The 25,308-nt window shown below is 45.3% G+C and overlaps 1 protein-coding gene across 1 annotated transcript in view; it reads left to right on the forward strand.

Annotated features, from left to right (window-relative positions):
* The first annotated feature begins 770 nt into the window (after positions 1-770).
* Positions 771-25,308, forward strand: part of FGF9 (fibroblast growth factor 9) — a 58,915-nt gene continuing 34,377 nt past the window's right edge. The window contains exon 1 of the mRNA XM_063951668.1: positions 771-1,841. Within this exon, the coding sequence (XP_063807738.1) occupies positions 1,565-1,841 (277 nt within the window). The 5' untranslated portion in view covers positions 771-1,564. The remainder of the gene's footprint in view (positions 1,842-25,308) is intronic.

Here is a 25,308-nt window from a genome sequence, read left to right on the forward strand (position 1 = left end):
GGGGCATGGAAATCTAAGAAGTCGACTCGCCCTCCTTTGGCCCGATTCTGCAGATTTTATACGCAGCCTTATGGAGCGGTGAACAAAAATCAGTGATTGCCGCTACGGTAAGTGCGGTGGTAGGGAGTGTGTAAGCTAATTGAATTGGCCCCTAAGAATGGGTTTATAATTATATTCAATTTTAGTCTAGCAGCTATCAAAAACCAAGTGACATGAAAATGCAGAATAGTTGATGTTAGAAAGCTTGAAGGGGAGATGTACCAAGCCTTGGAGAGAGGAGAGAGATAAAGTACCAGCCAATCAGCTCCTAACTGCCATGTCACAGGCTGGGTTTGAAAATGTCAGTTATGACCTGATTGGCTGTCGCTTTATCTCAATCCACTTTATCTCTCTCCAAGGCTTAGTACATCTGCCCCTAACAATTTTTTTCTCCCCTTCTTGCAATTTATTTCACATTAAGTTGGACACCTCTTAAAATAATAGTATTTTTTATATATATATATATATATATATATATATATATATATATATATACATACACACATAGGTATATGCACACACACACACATATGTATCTGTAGCCAAGACAAGAGCAGTAATGGGGGAGCGGCGGAGAGCTCGGCCACCCTTGCTGCAGTGCCTGTGGTCACTCTGTGGGGCAGGACGAAGGCTGCAAGCGCTGCCGCAGAGCAGTGTGTTTGGGGGTAAGCCAGCGGGCTGTAGGACCCGGGAGGACGCGGCTTGGCAGGCAGCAAGGCTACCTTAAACCCAGCCCAATGCCTGCTGCTGCGCCACTCTGCGAGCTGGATGGAGAGCCACAGCCTCAGAGCTGGAGATCAGAAGCAGAACCCTGCACAGCACAGACACCTGTTCCCAGCCAGCAGCCCACCAGCAGCAGCACTTGCACCTCTCCTGGTCCCGCACCCCCTACCTACAGCAGCAGCAATACTGGAATAACATACCTTGCACCTGAAAAGTTTCCTCTTTATTTTTTCTGCATTTATTTATTTCATCCCCTCTTGCTGGATGCATGCTGATGTGTGCAGAGTCTGTTATACAGCGCATGTGTCTTCCTGGAGTCAGGATCCATACATTCTGACGTAGCCTGCACATCCTAAAACAAACCCCACACCTCTCCTGGGTGCTGGAAGTTGACATGAGCAGAGCTGATCTGACCCCCAATGGAGAAAGTCTGGATTCCCCCCCTGGTTGCTGCTGGACAGGCTGAAGCCCTCCTTGCCTGCTTCTGCTGCTGCTGTTGTTGCTGCTGAGAGCTGGGGATGTGTGGGCAGCAATATGCCAGTGGATGAGCTCCAAGTGCTGCTTCCTTAGACTCACAGAGGTTTGACCTTGAACCTGAAGCTCTCAGCCCAGAATATTAGTTTTTTTTTTTTTTGTTTTTTTTTATATTGATGCACTGAATGGATTGAAGAGAGAGACTCCATCCTCCCCCTTTCCACCCCAGTGAGTGATTCAGAGGATAGTGTGTATATATACATATACCTGACCTGCTGCTCCTCTTTCATCTGTTTATCCAGCACCAGGAAAGGCAGAGAGATATCTGATGGCTCCCTTGGGTGAAGTTGGGAACTATTTTGGTCTGCAGGATGCGGTGTCCTTTGGGAATGTACCCGTTTTGCCAGTGGATAACCCTATGTTGTTAAGTGACCACTTAAGCCAGTCTGAGGCAGGGGGACTGCCTAGAGGGTCTGCAGTCACTGACTTGGAACACTTAAAGGGGATCCTCAGGAGGAGGCAGCTCTACTGCAGGACTGGATACCACTTAGAGATATTTCCAAATGGCACTATCCAGGGGACAAGGCAAGACCACAACAGATTTGGTAGGTATATCCCTCATGAACATGCAGTCACAAATTTAATATACAATACATGGAAAATATTGCTGACTGCAGAGACATCCAATGCAGGTACTGTATGATTTACATATCCATGTCTTAACACTGATTGGCCAGTGGAAAGAAAACTTATTCTGAAAATAACTGTTTTTTGTGTGTGTTTTTTTAGTTATTATTGTGTGTGTGATGGTCAAGAGAATCAGTTGTTGCTCTTAGTTGTCAGAATGCTACAACCAGAGAACAGAAGTGATGGGTGATACTTTGTCATAGGCCAGTGTGTTCCCATGTATTGGCAGCTGATACTCCTGGCTATTGATCAGTGGTTTTTATTCCTCCCACCGCTTTTGGAAATAAAACAGTTGTATTTTCCAGAGGCGTGGTGCAGGGTGATAATATGGGAAGCACAAATGTGCCAATTTGCTTCCAAAATTCCTGGATGATTGCAGAGGGGAATGGAAGTCCCATCTGCTTGCATGCATGGATAAATCCATAGACTGGACTCATTTTAAATAAAAAGCATACCATTGGCTTTTCTTTCTATAGGGTGCTATTTGTGACTCAGCATTAAGAGCTGGAGACTGGAGGGCGCATGGCGTACCCCCTCCTCTTTCTCTGCCATTTAACCCTTGGGATGCTGCTGGGACATTGTTCTGCATTGCTGCAAGTGTAAAGTCACCCACACATCCCCAATGACAGAGGCACACATGGCAAACTCCAGAGCTGGGCAGCGATGGACCATGTGCCCAGCTGTGCTACCTGCAGGGAAACTGCCAGTGAGCCAGTGCCAACTTATGCCACCCCACCAGTGGTACAGAATGCAGGTTGGGGTGTGCTTTTTGTGTGGTCCAGATGCTGAATGACTTGTGACAGTTCTACAACAGGGAGATAGCCTGTGCAGGGGTTGTAGATGGCAAGAAGCTCTTAATATAAAATTAGAAACCACACTGGGGTTTGGATTAGTATTTGAGATGTTTGCAGGCATTGCCTAGTTAATAACTCAACTATGTATAGGACTATAGTGGGGAACTGGGAGAGCCCTGGGTAATGCAGATAGGGAGCAGGAAGATCAGAGAAAATTAATTGTCAGCTTGTTGTATTCAATAAGAAGATACATTAGTGTCCTGCAGGGTGGGTGCATTAGTCAGGTGGGTGCATTAGTCAGGTGGGTGCATTAGTCAGGTGGGTGCATTAGTCGGGTGGTGCATTAGTCAGGTGGGTGCATTAGTCAGGTGGGTGCATTAGTCAGGTGGGTGCATTAGTCGGGTGGGTGCATTAGTCAGGTGGGTGCATTAGTCAGGTGGGTGCATTAGTCGGGTGGGTGCATTAGTCGGGTGGGTGCATTAGTCGGGTGGGTGCATTAGTCAGGTGGGTGCATTAGTCGGGTTGGTGCATTAGTCAGGTGGGTGAGATCACCGGTGGCAGCCGGTGCACTCAGCCTTGAGACACTGCAGCAGAGCTGGATGGCAGCTTTGCAGTGACTGGGAAGTACTGGTGGGGAGTATTAAAATATTATATCCCTCCATTAGATTGCTATCCTCTAGCTTGGTGATGCCAGTCCCCTTACTACTGTATAGATCATTGTGCAATGTTTATATGGGGACACTATATAACACCATGTGTGAAGGGGTATCTTGTATTGCATATAATATAGTGCAGAGTGCTGGGGGCATATACAATTACTTACTTGACTATGGACCTCCCAGGCTGTGGATCTCCCCATGGGTGAGCCATGCACATCCCACCCCATTAGGATCAGGCAGGGTGCAGTGTATTAGGGAAGGAATGGGTCTGCATTGCTCCCTATCATGTGCTGCTGATCGCCCAGGCTTGGGCTCCACGCCTCCAGCAGGTGTCTTGTGTATGTCCTATGTCTACGGGCTGGTCCTAAGCTGCGCCGGCTTCCACAGCACATGGGGGCAGCCCGCAGCAGAGAGAGAAGGAGCAGCATCCGCAGCGCTGATAAGTGCATTGAGGCAATCACTCAATTCCCCGGCTTTGGAAAAGACATGACATTTCTTAATGCGTTTGTTTCCAGAAGAACAGAATAGCAGCACTCGGCTGTTGTAGATAAGGGAATGAGGCAGTTTTTGTATGTAGCCATAGATAATACCCCCATATCTTGTAATGATCGCACTTCAGATCCCAGGCATCCCTTGGAAGTCACAGCTGTATGTAGCCTATCATGTCCCACTCCTAAACCCTGAAATCAGTGCTACAATTACTGGATAGATATATCTGTGTGTGTGTGTGTGTGTGTGCGTGTATATATATATATATATATATATATATATATATACGTTCGCGTATATATATATATATATATATACACATATATCTATATATAAACATATGCATACACACACACACACACACACACACACACACACACACACACACACACACACACACACACACACACACACACACACACATGATGGACAATTTATTAACCACACATAGGAGAGCTACCCTAGTTTTTCCCTAGGGCATAGCCTCTAGATGTGAAGAAGAAGAAGAAGCTTGAAAAGACTTCAATAAAGCATTCAGTATCCCTTATACATGCTTTCCAGTAGGGTGCAGGTTGGTCGGCGGCCGTGAAAGAGTTAACTTTCAAATACACACACATCATAAAACTTGGAGCCGCCTCCATAATAGTATAAGAATGTCATATTATGGCCACTGGTGATAGTTTCCTGCTTCCCCTAAGCGTGCTTTTGGGCCCATTTATCATAGTATATATGGATTTCCAGCAGCCACTCAGTGGCAGAGAGCAGTCTGTGAAGTTTCCCTCAGTGTTGTACATTCTTGTGACTTTCTGCCCTGGAGCAGCGGTAAAATCTGCATTTCCAACTTGAAAGATATAACTGCTTATCTCTCCTTGTTTTACATGTGTATGGGTGCTAATTGGTTTAAGTAATTGTCGCTGTGAAAATCCTGAGTGCCTCATGTCAGAATTAATTAATAGCAAGGATAAGGTTTGCTGCATAGTCAGTGGCTGCTGGCTGATACAGTGTAACATGCACACAGGCTGTGTGTCTATGTTTGGGTTTAATGCATCCATATCTGTAGTGTAAAACAATGTTACGTCACTATGTCATGTTCCTGTAGCTCATTTGGCCTCTTTCCAAAAGATCATTTATACACCGTGCCTGCAGTGCCGGTAATCCCCATCTTTCTATATTATTATTGGCTGACTCATGTAATAAGGTGTACAGGTGTAGGTGGGATTGCAGGGATGAGGGGCACATTGTGTAATGCAGTCTCCTTTAGCGTAGGACAAAGGTAGGCTTTTTTTTTTCATTCAGTGACTCCTTATAATGTGGGCGTTCCTCTTACATCAGCAGAACCACTGCATGTGCATCAGATGGAAAAACCCCAAGAGCAGGCAGAAGGCAAAGTCACGTCAGGAGGTGACCTTCTTCCGTTGACGCATGGCACAGAAAATGTTTTAATGCTGCATTTTGTAGGCACATGGTGAAACCTGGCATGCGGACACTGGGCACTGCCACCCTCCGTACTGCCACACTGCTTCCTACTGCAGAACATTGCAGATGAACTCAAAGTGGATTTGCATACAGGATCTTGCCAGGAATGCAATTTTTGATGGTGCTGTGGTGTCCCTGATGCCCTCTAACGTACCGAAATGATGGGACGCCCGATTTATTCTCTCAAGTCTTCTTAAAGCATACAATAGTATTAAACATGTCCGAGGACAGTAATAGCATCATATATTTGCAATTACAGATTTAATTTTAAAAGTGATCAATGACAAATAGTGTTATTCTTAGTTTACCATTAAATATGTAAAGTACTTTAATATTTTATTAAATGTCACTGGACTGTATATATATAGCTGAACGTTCATGATGGAAGTTTGCTCCAGTATAATAACAAAGTATGGTACTCCTTATGTACTCAACCTACCTAACATTTTGTACCGCTGCTTACTTTTCTGTCCTGCAGTTCCAGAATGTGGGGGAGATTTATCAAAGCTCGGAGAGAGATAACGTACCACCCAATCAGCTATTATTACCCCTTTCACAGCGAGCGGAGAGCCGAGGTTATTGCCAGGGCAATCCAAGGGTTCCGGCTTGGTGTGAAGGGTCAACCTGGGTCATGCATCCCGGGTCCATCTCGGATCCATTACCTGGGTCATGACAAGTGTTATTCTCGGGTTCAACCCAGGTGCGCTGCAGTGTGAAAGGCATGTGACTTTTGTCCCTTGTCACGTTTCTGCTGACTGACTGTCCGTTGGATTTGGCAAACTTGTCCTGACATCACCTCAGGTGTGAGCCCCATATAAATGATTGTCAAATAATAATCTGGCTTGGCTGGGTAAATCTAGTTACTGTAGCTGGTGAATGCTATAAAAACTCCACCATTACAGTATGTGTCTTTACTATATCCATGCTTGAGCACAGGTGATTTAGAACCTTATTCAGTAGGGACACAAATGTCCGAAAATCACAAACAATTGGAAGGATGCAATCGCTATATGATTAACAGCGGCAGGTGGGGGGCCATAATGTGGTGTTGGGGAGGAGTGGTCTGGATAACGGAGGTGTGTCCGGACCATTTTTTGGAGCGGCTGCGCTGCGATGAAAAAGATGGCAGCATTGCGATGGCATACACGCAGGAGGTCAACCTTCATTTCCCGTTCTGCCATGCGATCGCAATTGAATTGGCGGGGATTACCATGTTGGGCACCCTTGCCCTGTGCTGGGCGGCCCCCCAGCATGCGAGTGCTAGCAGTTGCGGTTTTGTTATTTTAGCAAAACTGCAACTGAAGCTGATTCTGAATAAAGTCCTTAATTAGTACCTCAGTCTATTTCATTTAACCATCTGGACTCAAGGATGGATATCCTGAAAATCTGGACTGCAATGGGCGGTGTTCAGGAATTTTTAAGACCACTAAAACCTACAGTGTTTGTTAACAAGATGTGTCTCGGTGCTTTGTGTGTGACCCATCACATAAATTGATCTACATGTATGTGGCCAGGGTAACCCTGCAGTAATAGAAGTACATATATGGGGAAGGGTAGAGGGCAAGATAGGATGTAAGTAATCCACAGAAGCATTGCAGTTACCCAGCAGTAGAATATTCTATGCACATTTACAGCAGTACACAATTGTAGTGTGACACAGCATGCAGACCTTTGCAGTGTGTTACTGTAGTATGGAGGATATATAAGCGCAGGGCAGAGCCTCCAGTGCAGACAAGGTGAGAAGGAAGTCTCTGTCACATCTAATCTCCAGGATTGTTTATCATGGCGCAAGCTTTCATATACAAGCAATGGCTTGATTCTGCCATCACATCATCAGAAGGCTGTCTTTTTGTTTTTCTGTTAAGATTTTTATCTGCCCAACTCTGCTCCTTCAGCATCGCAGGTAATTTGAGGATCAAAGTAATAGTAATAGGACGAATGTATTGATGCGGTTAAGATTTGTTCTATTTTCTTGCGGTTAAAACATTGGCCAAGTTGAAAAGCAGGGAGCGATGATGGGTGTCACTGACAATGTGGAAAGTCAGCTTTCAAAGTATGTTCTAAAAATGAATGAGGTGGGGGGTTGATTTGGTTGCATTGGTGCATGTTATTAGCAACCATGACACCTACTGTGTTTGACCTGCCAAAGCTTCCATGTGCAGAGCAGAGAAATAAGCTGGGTGTCCAGTACTAGCCCTTTCTTATAGAACCGTCTCTTCATCAACAATACTTGCTATATACACGGACAACTTTCTTTTCCTTTTTTTGTCTCAAGTAGCAGAATCTAATTGCATTCTAAATTGCAGAGCCGGCTCCACTTTGGTTCTGTAGGCAGTATGTTAGCTGGTGCCCCCAGCTTGCATGAATATGCTACAAATAGATGCCCGCCCCCCTCTTCTCACTGGAGACTGGTTACGCTGCGGGAGAGATCACATGGTCCGCTGGTGGCTCCTCCGTCCGTCACTGGCGAGGTAGAGAGTCACACAGAGAAGCAGCCAGCAGATGTGACCTCTTCCAGTAGATGAGCAATAGTCACTCCTTTTTTATTAGGATTGTGACATTACCTGAAAAAAACACTGACTGTAACATCACCGCTGAGAGTTCATATCTGATGGCGCTCAATATCTCCTGTCATTGAGTACTGGGCGCTACAAGACATTGTGCCTGATGAGTGCCCCCTCCCCAAGCAGTAAATCACCCATATGGCCTATGCCCAGTAGCTGCTCTGCTAAATTGTTATACCTTTTTTTGTGGACCATAAGATCCAATTCACTTATCATAAGATCCAATTCTACATCTAAGGCTGCGTTTTATGTGAACGGAGAGAGTATGGCATTTATGCATAGCATAAATCTGATATGTATTTTACTCGATGACCTTATTCTGTTTCACAGTGAGTGAATACGCTATTTTCTTTTTGCATTAATATTCCAATGACAACAGCTTTGGTAGAGTTTCTTAAATGATGCTAAAACATTGGAAAAAAAGTGAAAATGCAGTGGCACACTCTGAAGTACTGAACACTGCTAATCAGAACAATTATAATAAACTCTGCAGTTTAACATAGAGTATAAATGAGGTGCTTATCATAATTTTGGCCAAAAATATGGGCCCACCTCCGCGACCAAAGACATCATCAGATGTATCCCTAACATTTCTAAGGTTCAAGTCCAGAGCACGGGACTTAGTAGCACCTCTCATTATGTGTAGAATTAGGGTGAGAAGTCCAGTCTGGGAAATGAACTCCGCAAAGTAAAGTGTAGGAAAACAAGTGTGAAAAGCAGAAGTAGAGTATCACTGTACATCACTATAGACATGATTCAGAGATATACACTAATGCCACCGCAGCTGAGAATGTGTACGCAGCGACTATGCGAAAATATGCAAATGTTGCAGCTGCCGGGATTTGTATTGAGAAAAAGAAATGATTTATCGGGACTGTGTATGAATATTTTCTTGTAGGGACATTGACACTGATGAGAGAAGAAAGGTAAAGTGACAGCTAGCACTTTCATTGCTTCCAGGCTTGGACCTGGCTTGCTAAATGTGCATGTGGGGTCAATGGATCACTTAGAATTGTGTTAATGTAGCCTGTAGGCTGCAGTTGCTCTCTCCATCTAAAGATATGTACTGTTCTTATTATGTCTGGCTGCATCTTCTGTTCCTCCACCAATGATCCCTATTATGGAGCACTATATACCAAACATTAAATAACGGGGGCCGAGGACCAAAAAGCTTGGCTACCTATGTTTTTGATATTGAAATTAGATGGACCGCAGCAGCTACCTCAGAGATCTACTGCGGTACCATCTTAATACATTCCTGGGAAATGTCATTTCCGTGAAAGCAGTTTAATAAATATGACCCTATATGGGAAGTACTGTAGGATGGAAGGTATACGCTGTACCACAATGTACTATCCCTAGTTGCCCCCTTGCTCTGTGAGATAGAAAATATTGCTTCAGTGCTATAGTACAATGCTGTTCACTGCTAGCCCTGGTGCCAGTGTTATGGTCAGCGTGACTGGCTGTCTCTAATGTGTCTCAGTGACTCACAGGATACTGTGGTACTGTTATATGCTTAATAAATATTTCCCATAAACACGTACTGAGCTTGCAGGTTTTCATGTATGTAATACAGAAACCCAGAAGGTATGAATGCTCCTCCTAATGCTTTGCTGAGAAGCATAGTAAAACTGGACATTATTTATTGCAAAATCAATCCAACAAACCGTGAAAAACGCAGGATCATCTTTTTCCAAACAATACAGAGAATATAATATTTTAAGTTATATTGTACACTTTAGACTGTATCTATTACAGGCAGAAAGCCCTCAACCCTGCAAAATCGGGCGTTTTCCCAGGCTTTAGGGTTTCTTGTCAAAGGGGCAGATGTATTAACCTGGAGAAGGCATAAGGAAGTGGTAAACCAGTGATATGTGCAAGTGATAAAGGCACCAGCCAATCAGATCCTAACTGTTAATTTACATATTGGAGCTGATTGGCTGGTGCCTTTATCACCTTGCACTTATCACTGGTTTATCACTTCCTTATGCCTTCTCCAGGTTAATACATCTGCCCCAAAGTGCCCCACCACCCCAACCACTGGTGATGTCTTTCACCGACTTCTCATTCACCAGGGGGCTCCTGCGATGCTTCCCTAGTTACCACAGACAGTGGTGGTACAAGTATTGCCACTGTCCTCCGATGACTAATGGGCCAGACACAGGCACCCACAGGAAAAAATGTAACATTTATAAAAAAAAAAGGCATTTTTTCAGTTTTAGTTTAAGGGGGAGATGTACTAAGCCACGGAAAGTGATAAATAGCAGCCAGTCAGCTCCTAACTGCCATGTCACAGGCTGTGTTTGGAAAATGACAGGAGCAGGTTGTCTGGTAATTTATCACCGTGAAATGTATCGCTTTTCAAGGCTTAGTATATCTGTCCTTTAAGCGTTTTTAAATGTTTGTGTTATTCTTTATATTAAATCTGGAACAGGAAGACCTACTGTTGCTGCACAGTGGTCTTTCGGGAGACGTAAAGCCGACTCGCCTGATAGCTGACTGACTTACCTATGCTGGTGAGTGTCATTATATAACGGAAAGAGGGCTTTCCATCACTGCCATCAGAGGGGTCTTTTATTTGTATTTCCCTTTATGTCATTTTTTGGTGAGCCCCTGAGTGCCATCCCTGCTAACAGTCTAGTGCAGCTGCTGCTACCTAGAAGTGAAGCACAGAACTCCGATTTTTGAGGGCACCCTCATCCTACTGATTTAGGGGACTGTATTTAGTAAAATACTTTTGCGATCAAGAAGAAGAATATTATGAAGTTCTTTCAAAGCCCCGAGGTCACAGATGATGACATCACTATGCAAAATTAATGTAGATATTACACAAGAGATATTAATAGGGTCATACTGTATATACTCCTTTGTATAAAACACAAGGTTTTCTAATTAATAATACAGTTATTAAATCCTTGTTCTTTTTGTTATTCTTTTGCTATTTTAAGTATAACATACTGGAATGTCTTCCATACTGGGGGACATGTACTAAGCAGTGAAAAGTGTGGAGAAGTGAGCCAGTGGAGAAGTTGCCCATGGCAACCAATTAGCATTGAAGTTACATTTATAATTTGCATACTATAAAATTATACAGAACAGCTGATTGGTTGCCATGGGAAACTTCTCCACCTGCTCACTTCTCCACTCTTTTTTACTGCTTAGTACATCTCCCTCTTAGTACATCTTTCTTTTAGGTACATCTTCATGGAATGGCTAAAAACCTTATTGCCAGTTTGACTTCTTTTCTTTGAGTCAAGTACGGGTTGCCTACTGCTGTTGATTGAAAGGCCAGTGTATGTATGTATGAATATGTGTATATACACGGTCAAGTCACATTATTATGACCACCAGCTAATAGCTAGAGTAACCACTGTGTGCAGCACGGACAGCAGATAGACGGGCTGAACTGTTTTTTAAGTGGGGTACCCATGCTTAAAATCTAAGCAATCTGACTAGATTGTTAGATTTTAAGCACAGATCACTCGTGTGTACCCCCCTCAGCGATAGCGATGCGCAGCCCCGCACATCGCTATCGCCGGTGCTAGATTGGCCTGCATGCAGGCTCAATCTAGCACATCGCTCATTTCACCCGCACATCGCTCATTTCACCCTTATTTCACCCCCCGTCCTCCCCCGCATCGCTCAGCACACATCGCGCTGTGCTGAGCGGCGGGAGAGATGTGTGCTGAGCGGTTCGCTCAGCACACATCTCTCCCGTGTATATGGCCCTTTAGACTCACATGTGGTAGCTCCTAGGTTTCATTCTGATGGTGAGCTGTTGGTCGACAATCATGCACCTTTGTAGCCGACGTTCACCTCTCATATCAATGGCACATGGTGCTCCGCAGTTTCCACATCAGTTATTCGCAATGGTGCCATTTGTCTTGTCACAAACTGCGCTGTTTCAGAAATGCTGCCACCCTTGATCCAAAAGCCGATAATCAGCCCTTTTTGCAACTCTGATAAATCGCCCCTTTTACCCATGACAGAAATGAGTGATGTGTATACAGGCGGACTATCGCACACCTTATATACCCACCAAGCCAGTGCACGACACGTGACGTACTTCATGGGCTACGCGATGCCGACTTCAAAGGTCATAATAATGTGACTTGACAGTGTGTGTGTGTGTGTGTGTGTGTATATATATATATATATTTATATATAGAAAAAAGTTGTATGTTTCTGTATCAGTATGTGTTTGTAAGAACAAATGTGCTTTTCACTTGACGGTGTCTGTAGAACAGGTATTTTGGACAGATTATGGGATTTCTCGCCTTGATCACACATTTGTCCTGTACGTGTTCTATTGTTGCATTGTATCCGTAAAACCTGCCCCCTGATAGGTTCTCAAGACTCTTTAAAGATTTACCGTAACTTGTGCAAACCTGTTTCAAAGAACCTCCTCTTGGCTCTACATACTTAGCTCAGACTTCAAGCTGTCTTAGTATGTGACATTAAAAGAAAACCAATCCCCCCCCCCCCCCCCCCACACACACACACACATAAAACAATGAAAGTAATAAAAAAAAGAGAAATAGCAACAACTTTAAATAAGAATGGGAAAATTGGGAAAATACTATGGATTACCTTTTTTGGAATCTCCATTTTATTCTCTTTGGGCCTTATTCTGTTTTGGAAGTAAAGCAAAAAAGCAAGTAACTGCATTTGGGCAAAACCATGATGCACAACAGATAGGGCAGATGTAACATGTGCAGAGAGATTTAGATTTCGGTGGAGTATGTCCAAACTGAGATCTGTATTGCAGTGCTGCTGTCTAACATTTGTGGGCTACATGCAGAAGCAGCCAGTATTTACCCTGGACAGAAAAAAATATAAATATATTTGCTCCCCTTGCATTGCAACAAGGTTTGTTCCAGATACAAAGTTACTTGCTTTTTTTTGTTTACTTCCAAATCATAATCAGGAACTTTAGGCCTTGGGTTAGAATTATGTGATTGTCTATTCTTGCCCTAAGGAGCATTTATATGTAATATGTAGATTATGGCCCTCATTCCGAGTTGATCGCTCGCTGCCGTTTTTCGCAGCGCAGCGATCAAGTGAAAAAGCGGCAATTCTGCGCATGCGCATGGTACGCAGAGCGCATGCGCTAAGTACTTTCACACAAAACGTTGTAGTTTTAACCAAGCTCGAACAATGTTTTTCAGTCGCTCGAGTGTTCGTAGTATGATTGACAGGAAGTGGGTGTTTCTGGGCGGCAACTCTGCGTTTTCAGGGAGTGTGCTAAAAAACGCAGGCGTGCCAGGCAAAAACGCAGGAGTGGCTGAAGAAACGGGGGAGTGGCTGGCCGAACGCAGGGCGTGTTTGTGACGTCAAACCAGGAACTAAACAGACGGCAATCATCGCAAGATAGGAGTAGGTCTGGAGCTGCTCAGAAACAGCATGACATTTTTTAGTAGCAGTTCTGCTAACCTTTCGTTCGCACTTCTGCTAAGCTAAGATACACTCCCAGAGGGCGGCGGCTTAGCGTGTGCAATACTGCTAAAAGCAGCTAGCGAGCGATCAACTCGGAATGAGGGCCAATGTACTGTGCTTTGTTAATCTGTGTTGCCTAATTAAATTCTAATATAATTATATTTTAAAACTTTTTGTTATTGAAATCTATGTACACTTTTTTTTGTCTATTCTTTTTATTAGATCATATATAGGTTGGTTTTTTTCATACATGAGCTCCTTTCATTTAAGAACCTTGTGTAATCTATAAAGAAGCTGTGTTGTATGTTTTTTTTTTTTGCTAGTTGCATGGGTGTTATTATGGGGGGAGTTCAATTGCTGGTAAAGGGTGCAAATTGTCATTGCCGTGGCATTTACATACCGGCAACGACACCACATCTCGCACCCTTCCACCAGCTGATCGAATGCCAGATTCGCCCTATGGGGCAGAAAACACTTTTGAACGAGTTCGGGCTGCCATACAGCGCGGCTGGCCAGGCGAAGGGATGTGTCGGCAATTAAATTCCCCCCTATGTGTCACTTTTTCAAAGTCGCCACTTGTTGGCGCTTCTGGCCACTTGATATAAGACAACACTAAAGTATAAATGCAAAACGAGGAATGTTTTGCATTCGATATTACCATTTTTTAATTCCCGTGGCCAAAACAGCTGACAAGTGGCAGTTTCCAAAGGCCGCCGCTTAGTAATTATACCCCATAAACTTACTCAATGTTCCTGACTATGGACGTGTTTTCAGCAACAGTGTCAGTGGTTAAGTGCCTAACATTTACACTGAGCGACTTTCTGGAGTCACAGCTGAAAAGGGCAGGGATGCCATGCATGAAAATAATGTGTACAGGGCTATGTAAAATGACATAAGACACCTAAAGGAAATGAGGGTACTTTTTTAACACTCTAGAGAGTAAATGGAAACAGCAGCACCGCGTAACAGTATTAATGCTTTTCAAAGGTACCTACAATATAACCATTGGCATGCATACATATATACAATATAATCTATCATAGTTACAGTATGTGCTAAATGGTCTTCTTTAGCCACCACATAGCACTCTTGTCTTGTACAAGTAGAGTTGTGTCTGTGGCCGGGATGCAGTTAATTTCCCGACAGTCGTAATCCCGGCGGTCGAAATACCGACGCCAGAATCCCAACAGCATTAAAAATGCCGGCTGTCAAAATCCCGCCTGCCGCCCGGTATTCCCACAAGGGTGGTGGTCCACACCACCACCCAAGGCGGAATATAATAGTGTGGCAAGCAAAGCTCGCCACCGAGCCCGAAGCGAGGGTACACGCTGCACCCCATGTCGGTATTTTGACTGTTGGGATTCCGGCGTCAGAATTTTGACCGCCGGGATCCCGACTGTCGGAAAATCCTACTGAATCCCTGTGCCCTTGGTGGATCCCTTTAGCAGACCCGAAACAACAATATACATGGGAAACACACAAGAAAGGCCTGGGGGGAAGATTAAGCTCTGTGACTTGCTGTCTCTGCTGTTCAGTGTTTGCCACTAATCAACATTTTGCCATTTTCAGGGCATTTCTCATTAACGGAGATCCGCCGCCAATGCAGGTAAAGACTAGAACTAAATGTGACAATTATATTTTACAACGTTGTAGAGACGGGTGAGCTGCACTTTATTAAATTCACTGTTATATAAGACTCGTTTAAACCCCGAAAGTGGATTTGTTACCAAACACTGGCTTATTCCTAAGACTGTCCCTATGCCTTACCACGGGCCACTGTGCAGAATTCTTTGCATAAGTGCTTTCTATTTCCTATTTCGTATCCCTGTTTATGCATCACATACAAATTTATGCATATTCCGATCATCGTACAATTTTCCTTCTCTTAGCACGCTGACACCCACTTTAAAAAGCGATAATTATAAGCTCTCTCTGTAGAGACTGCAGATCAGATGCATGTCAGTATAGATTACTCATTAATCACTTTCACATGTACGGTTAGAGGCAGCTCTCAAGCGGTTTCATTTTTGGGGGGGTTTGTGAGATCATTGTAAGATATGTGCTGGATTCTGCAGAGTATCTGCTTTATTTAGTCTGGTTGACGCTGGTTTTCAGTAAAAATGCTAAGTTTTGAGCAATCACTTTAAATATCAAGGCACACTCGGGGATTAAAAGCAGAATATGAGTCTACCAAAATAATGGGGGATATCCTGGACTCCTGAGAGTGACAGTTTCCCAGCTGACAAATGGAGAACGTAGACAGAACCTAGCATTCCCATATTCTCGCCATTACGCTGTTCTCAGTGCGGTGCAGTAGTGCCACCGACTGTTGGAGACAGCCGGTCAAGACCAGATCATGGCAGACTTCCCTACTTTTTACGAATAGCTTTTGGGAGATCCCTGAGGGGGGGCAAGTTTAGGGGTGTAGTGCCGCCTTTTACGCCATTGCAGTCCCGACCATGCTCTGAAATGCAGTGTTTCACAGTTCATCACTGCCCCACCTACTTCACCGGGGAAGTGGATGGTATTTGCAACAGTAGGATAGATATATTAAGCCTGGAGAAGTGATAAAGCAGTGCTAAAGCAGTGATAAGTGGAAGGTGATAACGCACCAGCCAATCAGCTCCTGTCAATTTACATATTGGAGCTGATTGGCTGGTGCGTTATCACCTTCCACTTAGCACTGCTTTATCACTTCTCCAGGCTTAATACATCTGCCCCAGTCCTCTAACTCTCCCGGACGACGTCTGGGAGAACTTCCATAAATTCTACTGTAGGCGAGTATGGCTCATGGGGATGTTCACAAGGAGCACATGTGGTATCACTGGCCTTTAATACATCACTGCTGAGCAATAAACCTTAATGTTACTCATAATATGAAAAATTGATTTAGATAGTTAAGCCATAACAATCCCTCATATCATGTGACAATATGTGCCTGCATTAGTTACAGTATTAATTCCTTGGTTACCAAACTCCAAAACAAAAAATATATAAATATCTGCAGCAATTTCAAAGCATAAGCTGGAATGGCGGGCAACTGCGTCCATACATGTGCGATATATAGTTACAAGTTTCTTGTCCCCATTGGCATCTTTTCCGTGGTTAGATTGCCGACCAGAGAGCTTTATGACAGTAGTAGATAAGACCTCTCAGGTGTGTGAAAAATAACAGGGAATGGATAGTAGCTGTACTGTAGGTGAAGGCTAAATGATAAGACTTTATTTAACTCCTCGTTTCCCAGGTTGATTTTTGTATCCCCATCAAAACCTATGATATTTATCCAAGATTATTTAGGGACTGTAGCGAATAGCAGTCTACAAATCACTGGTTGTGACGCCCATTGTCTGGTCATGTGTAAGCATTAAGCAATTCACATCTCTTGTCGTGTGACAGAACTACTTTGGACAGCTCCTGGATCCAAGGTTCATAGTTATGCAGTATAGCAAAAGTGAAACCCAGGACATCTGCCTTCAACATGACCGTAGTTTGTGAACAAACATAAAAGGGGTGTCGATCACAGAAGTCTTTCTGTACTTGTTTATTTTCTCACTTATAGGCATAACAGCCCATTTGGGAGATTTAGCGGACCTTCTGAAGAGGACATGAGGGAATGTTGTCCATACCAACCAATCAGATTCTAGTTACAGTATATCATTTTGTAAACTGTACTAAATGATAGCTATAATTTAGCAACCCCCTCCCCCATCCATATCCACTAAAAAAGTGTTGACCCGTGCCGAGTTGACACGGGTCAGTGTGTGATGTGAAAGGGGCCTTGGAGAATTCCCAGGTCGCCTGACTCGGTAATTCAACCCGGGTTATAAGAAGGGTTATTCCTGGGTTGAATACCGGGTCTGTGGCAGTGTAACTGGGTTCCCGGGTTGATGCGACCTGGGACCCATTTACTACATAGGGAGAGGCTCATCTCCCAGCGCAGCCTCCGCCCCCCAGCTATAGCAACCGGCCCGGCATATTGCTGGGTTGGGTAGCCAGCGCTGAGGCTCCAATGCCGGATCCCACCTGGGAAGGACCCGTTTCCAATTCCAGGGTGGGATCTGGCATTGGAGATCTGAAAGGGGCATTAGTGTATATTCCCACACGTGATGTTCCTTAGGCCTTGACCACAGAGAAGGCCGATATATCGGCCAGTGTGTATGCACCTCTAGGCTACATTGGATAGAGCAGAACTGAGCAGAAGTGCTCACTGTTACCTGTCAGCCAAAGGTACCACACACGGGTCAATGCTTTTGCCGGTCTTTGGTTATTTCTACTGTGTGCATTTAAATCTGTGCATGGGGATTGCATAGATTTGGGATTGTGATGTGATACAATCATGACAGAGGTTGGTAGTTCAAGTTCAAGACAGCGGCTTTGTGGTCCATGCATGTGTCAGTCAGTTTGGTAGCGTATAATGGGCCTTTTCATTGATATCCAGGAAAAACGCCATTTACTTGTTTGATGGACTCTGGTAATCATGGAAAATATCATTATTAGATTATTACTGCCAATTGTGTGGCTCGTCCCTTTCCATAAACATTGGAACAAAACAAAACGGAGTCGCTGCTTATGACACTCCACCTGAGTAATGGCTGGCACATGTAGGTGCCCAATTCCTGGCACATGTAGGTGCCCAATTCAGACGCGGTGCAGCAGTTGAGTACAGGGGCCTGAATTAGTGCCATGAGAAGATACATTTATTGGTCGATAGTCGCCGACTTCCAGACACATTTGAACTGAACTGAACGATCACAATCAGATTATTACTATGGGGAAGATGTGTCAAATCTTGTAAAGAGGACAAGTTATGAAGTTGCCCATACCAATCAATCAGCTTTTAGATATTATCTATCAAGTACGTTCTATAAAATAATAGGTAGAATCTGATTGGTTGCTCTGGGCAGCTTTCCCACTTGTTCTCCGTAGAAGGTTTAGGTCTAATACCTCTCACCCTGAAAGTGGACACTGGACTTGATTTCGGGCCACACGTACTGCAATGTCTGGACATTTGCCCGATTCCTCCACTGATTGTGCAGCCAGCTTTGGTCATTGCCCCCCTCACAGAGCCTGTAACCCATGCTGAGGTCTTTGCCTAATCTTCTGCTGCAGATCCCGGTGAATTAACTGTAACAGAAAAATCTGCCTAGAAAATACCACAGAGTCTACTACTTCTTTCTCGCTGCTGTTTTGTTTCCGACTAGTGATTTATAAGTCATGCTCCGATGGTCGCTCGTTCAACACAAGAACACAAGTGAATCAAAGCCACTGACCTAATTACTAAAGTGGAACGAAGACAGAAAATGAAAACCCTTATTTTTTTTTATTTTGTGCGAATGGGTGATGTAACATGAATGCTGCTTGTTCAGTCATTTGGTTTATCATCCTCGTGAGAAAATGACATAGAATTTTTACTTATGTACAGGTTACATTGCATACTATTCAGAGTATAGATGTGTCCACATACATCCACACAAGGGCGTAGCTACCATAGGTGCAGAGAATGCAGCTGCTATGGGGCCCAGAGCTGAGAGGGGCCACCTTCCCTGTCAATGTTACATGTGTTATATAAATTTTTCGCCATTGGGTGGTAAGTAGATTGTAAGCTTGCGAGCAGGGCCTTCCTACCTCTGTCTGTCTGTTTTTACCCAGTTTTGTTCTATTACTGTTGTTCTAATTGTAAAGCGCAACGGAATATGCTGCGCTATATAAGAAACTGTTAATAAATAAATAATAAAGTAGGGTTCCTTTCAAACTTTTTCCTTTCGGCCTGCAATATATCTAGGTATGCCCCTGGACCTGCTCATTGTAGTGTGGTATAAAATGAACTGGAGGGCATTTTAATGTTATATAATATGAACCGGGGCTCTGTAATGAGGCACAATATGAATAGGAAGCACTATATATCATAATGTGAATTGGGGGTACTGTGCGGCATAATGTGTACTGGCAGCTCTGAAATGTGACATAGGATGAACTTAAGCACTACTGCGATTCACAAAAGAAACTAGGGCACTACTATGGGGCATAACATTAAATAAGGCTCTACTATGGTTCAGAAAATGAGCTAGGGCACTATTATGGGGCATAAAGTAGCAACTGCTGCAGAGAAGTGTCTCTCTAGAAGCAATGGGACGTGGGGCCCCTTCAAAATGTTGCTATGGGGCCCACAAAGTTCTGGCTACGCCCCTGCATCCACATACTGTACATGTAGCCTCCTGGAACATTAAACAGCCCTTCCAGTTGCGCTATGACGTGACATAATTCGGTAGCCCTGGGCGTCTTTTCGTGCGACTTTCTCCATTAAAATGTGAATAGAACACACAAGCAACTTATTGCGATTAAACTGATATGCGGCATGCCTATGGGGGTCATTACGACCTGATCGCAGCGTGCTTTCGCTCGTACAGCTGCGACCGGGTCACTACTGCGCATGCATGGGGGCCGTAATGCGCACACGCGTCGTTGCCCGGCGACGCAACGATGAAGGGAACGAAGAAAGTGATCACAGCGGCAATCGCTTGAAGATTGACAGGCGGTGGCCGTTCCTGGGCGGCAATACAGCGCTCGGAGCCGTTTTCTGGGAGCGGTAAGAAAAACGCAGGCGTGTTTGAAGAAACGCAGGCGTGTCCAGAGCGGGTGTTTGACGTCAGAGCCAGGACCGAACAGGCTGAAAACGTCGCAGCGGGTAAGTATGTCTAGACCTACTTAGAAACTGCACAATTTTTTTTCCCATAGCAGGGCTGCACAACGCTCGCAGCCTTGCTATGGGAAAAAATCCACCCCCATAGGTGGAGTATAGTTGATTGCACGGGCTGCAAAAAGCAGCTTTGTGCGATCAACTCTTAATCAGGCCCTATATTCTGTGTGCAACAGCATACGGTAACGGCAATCCAGCCGTAACATAAGCCTGCTGAATCGTGTTATAGATCCAGCGCGCAATAGTCTGCTTCGAAGCAGGCGTGCCAATCTTGTTGGCAGCATACATGACAAACAATGCTTCTGTTTTCCGAATTTTAGCCGTCCTGGCTACATAAATCATTAAGGCCCTGACTACATCCAGGGTCCTGGAATCCCCCAAGTCACTCGTAGCCACAGGAACCACTATAGGTTGTTTCATATGAAATGAAGACACCACCTTAGGTAAAAATTGAGGACGAGTCCTCACTTCTGCTCTATCCACATGAAAAATCAAGTAAGGGCTCTTGTGAGACAAGGCCGCCAATTCTGACACACGCCTTGCAGATGCCAAGGCTAACAACATGAACACCTTCCGGGTGAGAAACTTCAACTCCACCGTTTGAAGGGTTTCAAACCAGTGTGATTTTAAGGAACTGTAACACCACGTTCAGGTCCCATGGTGCCACTGGGGGCCCAAAATTAGGCAGGATGTGTAGCACTCCCTTTACAAAAATCTGGACTTCTGGAAGAGAAGCCAATTCCTTCTGAAAGAATATCGATATGGCCGAAACCTGTACTTTAACAGAGCCTAACTTTAGGCCCATATCCACTCCTGTCTGAAAACGACCCAGATGGAAATCTTCCGTAGGAGCATTCTTGGTTTCACACCAAGAGGCATATTTCCGCCAGATACGGTGATAATGTTTTGCCATCACCTCCTTCCTAGCCTTTATTAGAGTAGGTATGACCTCCTCCGGAATACCCTTCTCAGCTAGGATCCGGCGTTCAACTGCCATGCCGTCAAACGTAACCGCGGTAAGTCTTAGAACAGACAGGGCCCCTGCTGTAACAGGTCCTCTCTCAGAGGAAGAGGCCCAGGATCTTCTGTGAGCATCTCCTGAAGATCTGAGTACCAGGCCCTTCGAGGCCAGTCTGGAACAATGAGAATTGTCTGACTCTGTACTCTTTTTCGTCTTATGATCCTCAACACTTTTGTGATGAGAGGAAGAGGAGGAAACACATAGACCAACTGGAATGCCCATGGTGTTACCAGAGCGTCTACTGCTATTGCCTGAGGGTCCCGGGACCTGGCAGAATACCTCCGCAGCTTCTTGTTGAGGCGTGACGCCATCATGTCTATTTGAGTAACTCCCCCGAGACTCGTTATGTCTGCAAAGACTTCTTGATGAAGTCTTCACTCTCCTGGATGGAGATCGTGTCTGCTGAGGAAGTCTGCTTCCCAGATGTCCACTTCCGGAATAAAGACTGCTGACAGAGCGCTTACGTGATTTTCCGCCAAGCGAAGAATCCTGGTGGCTTCCGCCATTGCGACTGTGCTTTTTGTCCCGCCTTGGCGGTTCACATGAGCCACTGCTGTGACATTGTCCGATTTAATCAGAACCGGTAGGTTGCGAAGAAGACTCTCCGCTTGTCGAAGGCCGTTGTATATGGCCCTTAGTTCCAACACGTTGATGTGTAGACAGGACTCCTGGTCTGACCACAGTCCCTGAAAATTTCTTCCTTGGGTTACTGCTCCCCATCCTCGGAGGCTCGCTTCCGTGGTTACCAGGATCCAGTCCTGAATGCCGAACCTGCGACCCTCTAGAAGGTGAGCACTTTGCAGCTACCATAGAAGAGACACCCTGGCCCTGGGGGACAGTGTTATTTTTTGATAATTGTAGATGGGACCCGGACTATTTGTCCAGAAGATCCCATTGAAACGTCCTTGCATGGAACCTGCCGAAGGGAATGGTCTCGTAAGTTGCCACCATTTTCCCCAGAACCCCAGTGCATTGATGAGCTGACACTCTTTTTGGCTTTAGCAGGTCTCGAACCATGTTCTGGAGGTCCTGGACTTTTTCCCACGTGAGGAAAACTTTCTTTTGTTCCATGTCCAGTATCATGCCTAGGAACGTCAGTCGAGTTGTCGGAACCAACTGTGACTTTGGCAGATTGAGAATCCAACTCTGTTGCTGAAGCACTCTCTGAGAGAGTGACACGTTCTCCAGTAGTTGTCTTGACCTCGCTTTTATCAGGAGATCGTCCAAGTATGGGATAATCGTGACTCCTTGCTTGCGCAGGATCACCATCATTTTCTGAAACTGATAATGACCATCCTGTACCGCGAATCTCAGGTACTCCTGATGAGAGGGATATATGGGGACATGAAGGTAAGCATCCTTTATGTCCAGTGACACCATAAAATCCCCCCCTTCCAGGCAGGCTATCACCGCTCGGAGCGATTCCATCTTGAATTTGAATCTTTTCAAGTACAGGTCTAGGGATTTTAGATTTAAAATGGGCCTGACCGACCCATCTGGCTTCGGGACCACAAATAGGATTTAATAATACCCTTTTCCCTGTTGGCTCAGGGGAACCCTGATAATCACTCGCTGTTGACACAGCGTTTGAATTGCAGCCAGCACTTCTTCCCGTTCTGGGGTAGAAGCTGGTAAAGCCGACTTGAAAAATCGACGTGGGGCACCTCTTCGAATTCCAGCTTGTAACCCTGGGAGACTATTTCTATCACCCAAGGGTCCACGTCTGACTGAACCCAGACTTGGCTGAATAGTCGAAGGCGTGCCTTCACCTGTGCGGACTCCCGCAGGGGAGCCCCAGCGTCATGCGGTGGACTTAGCGGAAGCCGGGGAGGACTTCTGCTCTTGGGAACTAGCCGCAGCAGGTGTCCTCTAGCCTCTACCCTTACCTCTGGCGAGGAAAGAGGAGCCCCGACCTCTTCTGGATCTATGCGACCGAAAGGACTGCATCTGATATTGTGGAGGTTTCTTTTGCTGTTGGGGAACAAAAGGTACAAAGGTAGACTTACCCGCAGTAGCTGTGGAGACCAGGTCCGCGAGGCCGTCCCCAAACAATACATCACCTTTGTAAGGTAAAACCTCCATATGCCTTTTTGATTCTGCATCCCCCATCCATTGGCGGATCCATAAGGCTCTTCTTGCCGAAATAGCCATAGCATTGGCTCTCGAACCCAGTAATCCAATGTCTCTTTGAGCGTCCCTCATATATAAGACTGCGTCCTTAATATGAGCTAATGTTAACATAATTGTATCCCTATCAAGGGTATCAAGGTCAGCTGACAGGGTATCTGTCCAAGCTGCTACTGCACTACATACCCATGCCGACGCAATTGCCGGTCTAAGCAAAGTACCAGTATGTGTGTAAATAGACTGTAATGTAGTCTCCTGCCTGCGGTCCGCAGGGTCCTTGAGGGCCGCTGTGTCAGGGGACGGTAGCGCCACCTTCTTGGAAAGGCGTGTTAAGGCTTTGTCCACTGTGAGAGAGGTTTCCCAATGTACCCCGTCCTGTGTAGGGAAAGGGTACGCCATAAGAACCCTTTTGGGAATCTGTAGCTTCTTATCTGGAGTTTCCCAAGCTTTTTCACATAACTCATTTAGTTCATGGGAAGGAGGAAAATTCATAACCTGTTTCCTTCCCTTAAACATGTGTATCCTCGTGTCGGGCACCGAGGGCTCATCAGTGATATGTAAAACATCTTTTATTGCAATAATCATGCACTGAATACTTTTTGTCGCCCTAGGGTGCAATCTTCATAGTCGACACTGGAATCAGAGTCCGTGTCGGTATCTGTGTCCCCTATTTGTGAGAAGGGACGTTTCTGAGACGCCGACGGGTCCTGTGAGTCGGTGCCATCCGTAGATTGAACACCTGTCGACACCCTGGACTCTGCTTTGTCCAGCCTTTTATGTAGTGAAGCTACACTTGCATTTAACATATGCCACATATCCATCCAATCCTGAGTCGGCACCGCCGACTGTGACACCACTCCTCTTTGTATAAGCCTTCCGCTTCAGACATGCCGACACACACGTGTGGGGTGTCGGTACGTGTGTGTCGGCATGTCTGAATCGGAAGGCTTATCCAAAGAGGAGGTGGAACAGATGAGTGGTGTGTCACAGTCGGCGGTGCCGACTCAGAATTGGATGGACACACTGGGATATAACTATATGGGGACAATTCCCTAAAGAAGGCCCTTTGGAGAGACAGAGAGAGAGTATGCCAGCACACACCAGCGCCAAACTGACCCAGGAAAACCCAGACAGCGCTTTTATATATATATATATATATATAAATTGATTTTCCCCACTCACTGCGCCAATTATGTGCCCCCCTCTCTTTTTTTCAGCCCTCTGAGCTCTTCAGCAGGGGAGAGTCCGGGGAGCCAGCGTTCTCTGCAGATCCTGTGGAAAAAATGGCGCTGGTTAGTGCTGAGGGATCAAGCTCCGCCCCCTCCAGCGGCAGGCTTTGGTCCCGTTCTGTATCTGAAAATAATGGCGGGGAATCGTTTATTTACTGCCTCAGCAGCCTAATAACATCCTTTTGTGCCAAAACGAGGTTTATTGCTGCCCAGGGCGCCCCCCCTGCGCCCTGCACCCATTAGTGCCATGTGTGTGTGTGTTATGTGGGATCAATGGCGCGCAGCTTACTGCTGCGCGCTTACCTCAGGAAGATCTGAAGTCTTCTGCCGCCTGACGTCTTTTTTCTTTTCTAATACTCACCCGGCTTCTTTTTTCCGGCATCTGTGAGGAGGATGGCGGCGTGGCTCCGGGACGAACCCCAGGGTGAGACCTGTGTTCCGACTCCCTCTGGAGCTAATGGTGTCCAGTAGCCTAAGAAGCAGAGCCCTTAAACTCTTAAGAAGTGGGTCTGCTTCTCTCCCCTCAGTCCCACGATGCAGGGAGTCTGTTGTCAGCAGAGCTCCCTGAAAATAAAAAACCTAACAAAATTCTTTTGACAGAAAACTCAGGAGAGCTCCCTGTAATGCACCCTATCTCCTCTGGGCACAAGATCTAACTGAGGTCTGGAGGAGGGGCATAGAGGGAGGAGCCAGTGCACACCATACTAGAAAGTTCTTTTAGGTGCCCATGTCTCCTGCGGAGCCCGTCTATACCCCATGGTCCTTACGGAGTCCCCAACATCCTCTAGGACGTAAGAGAAATAGGCATGCTGCATATCATTTTAATCAGCAGAGTCTGCTTGTGCGTCTTATTCGCATTATGGAAAAGGCACATTTTCTAAATTTAGCTTTTA

This window comes from Pseudophryne corroboree, chromosome 2, assembly GCF_028390025.1.
Source record: "Pseudophryne corroboree isolate aPseCor3 chromosome 2, aPseCor3.hap2, whole genome shotgun sequence".
In the NCBI taxonomy this organism is placed as follows: Eukaryota; Metazoa; Chordata; class Amphibia; order Anura; family Myobatrachidae; genus Pseudophryne; species Pseudophryne corroboree.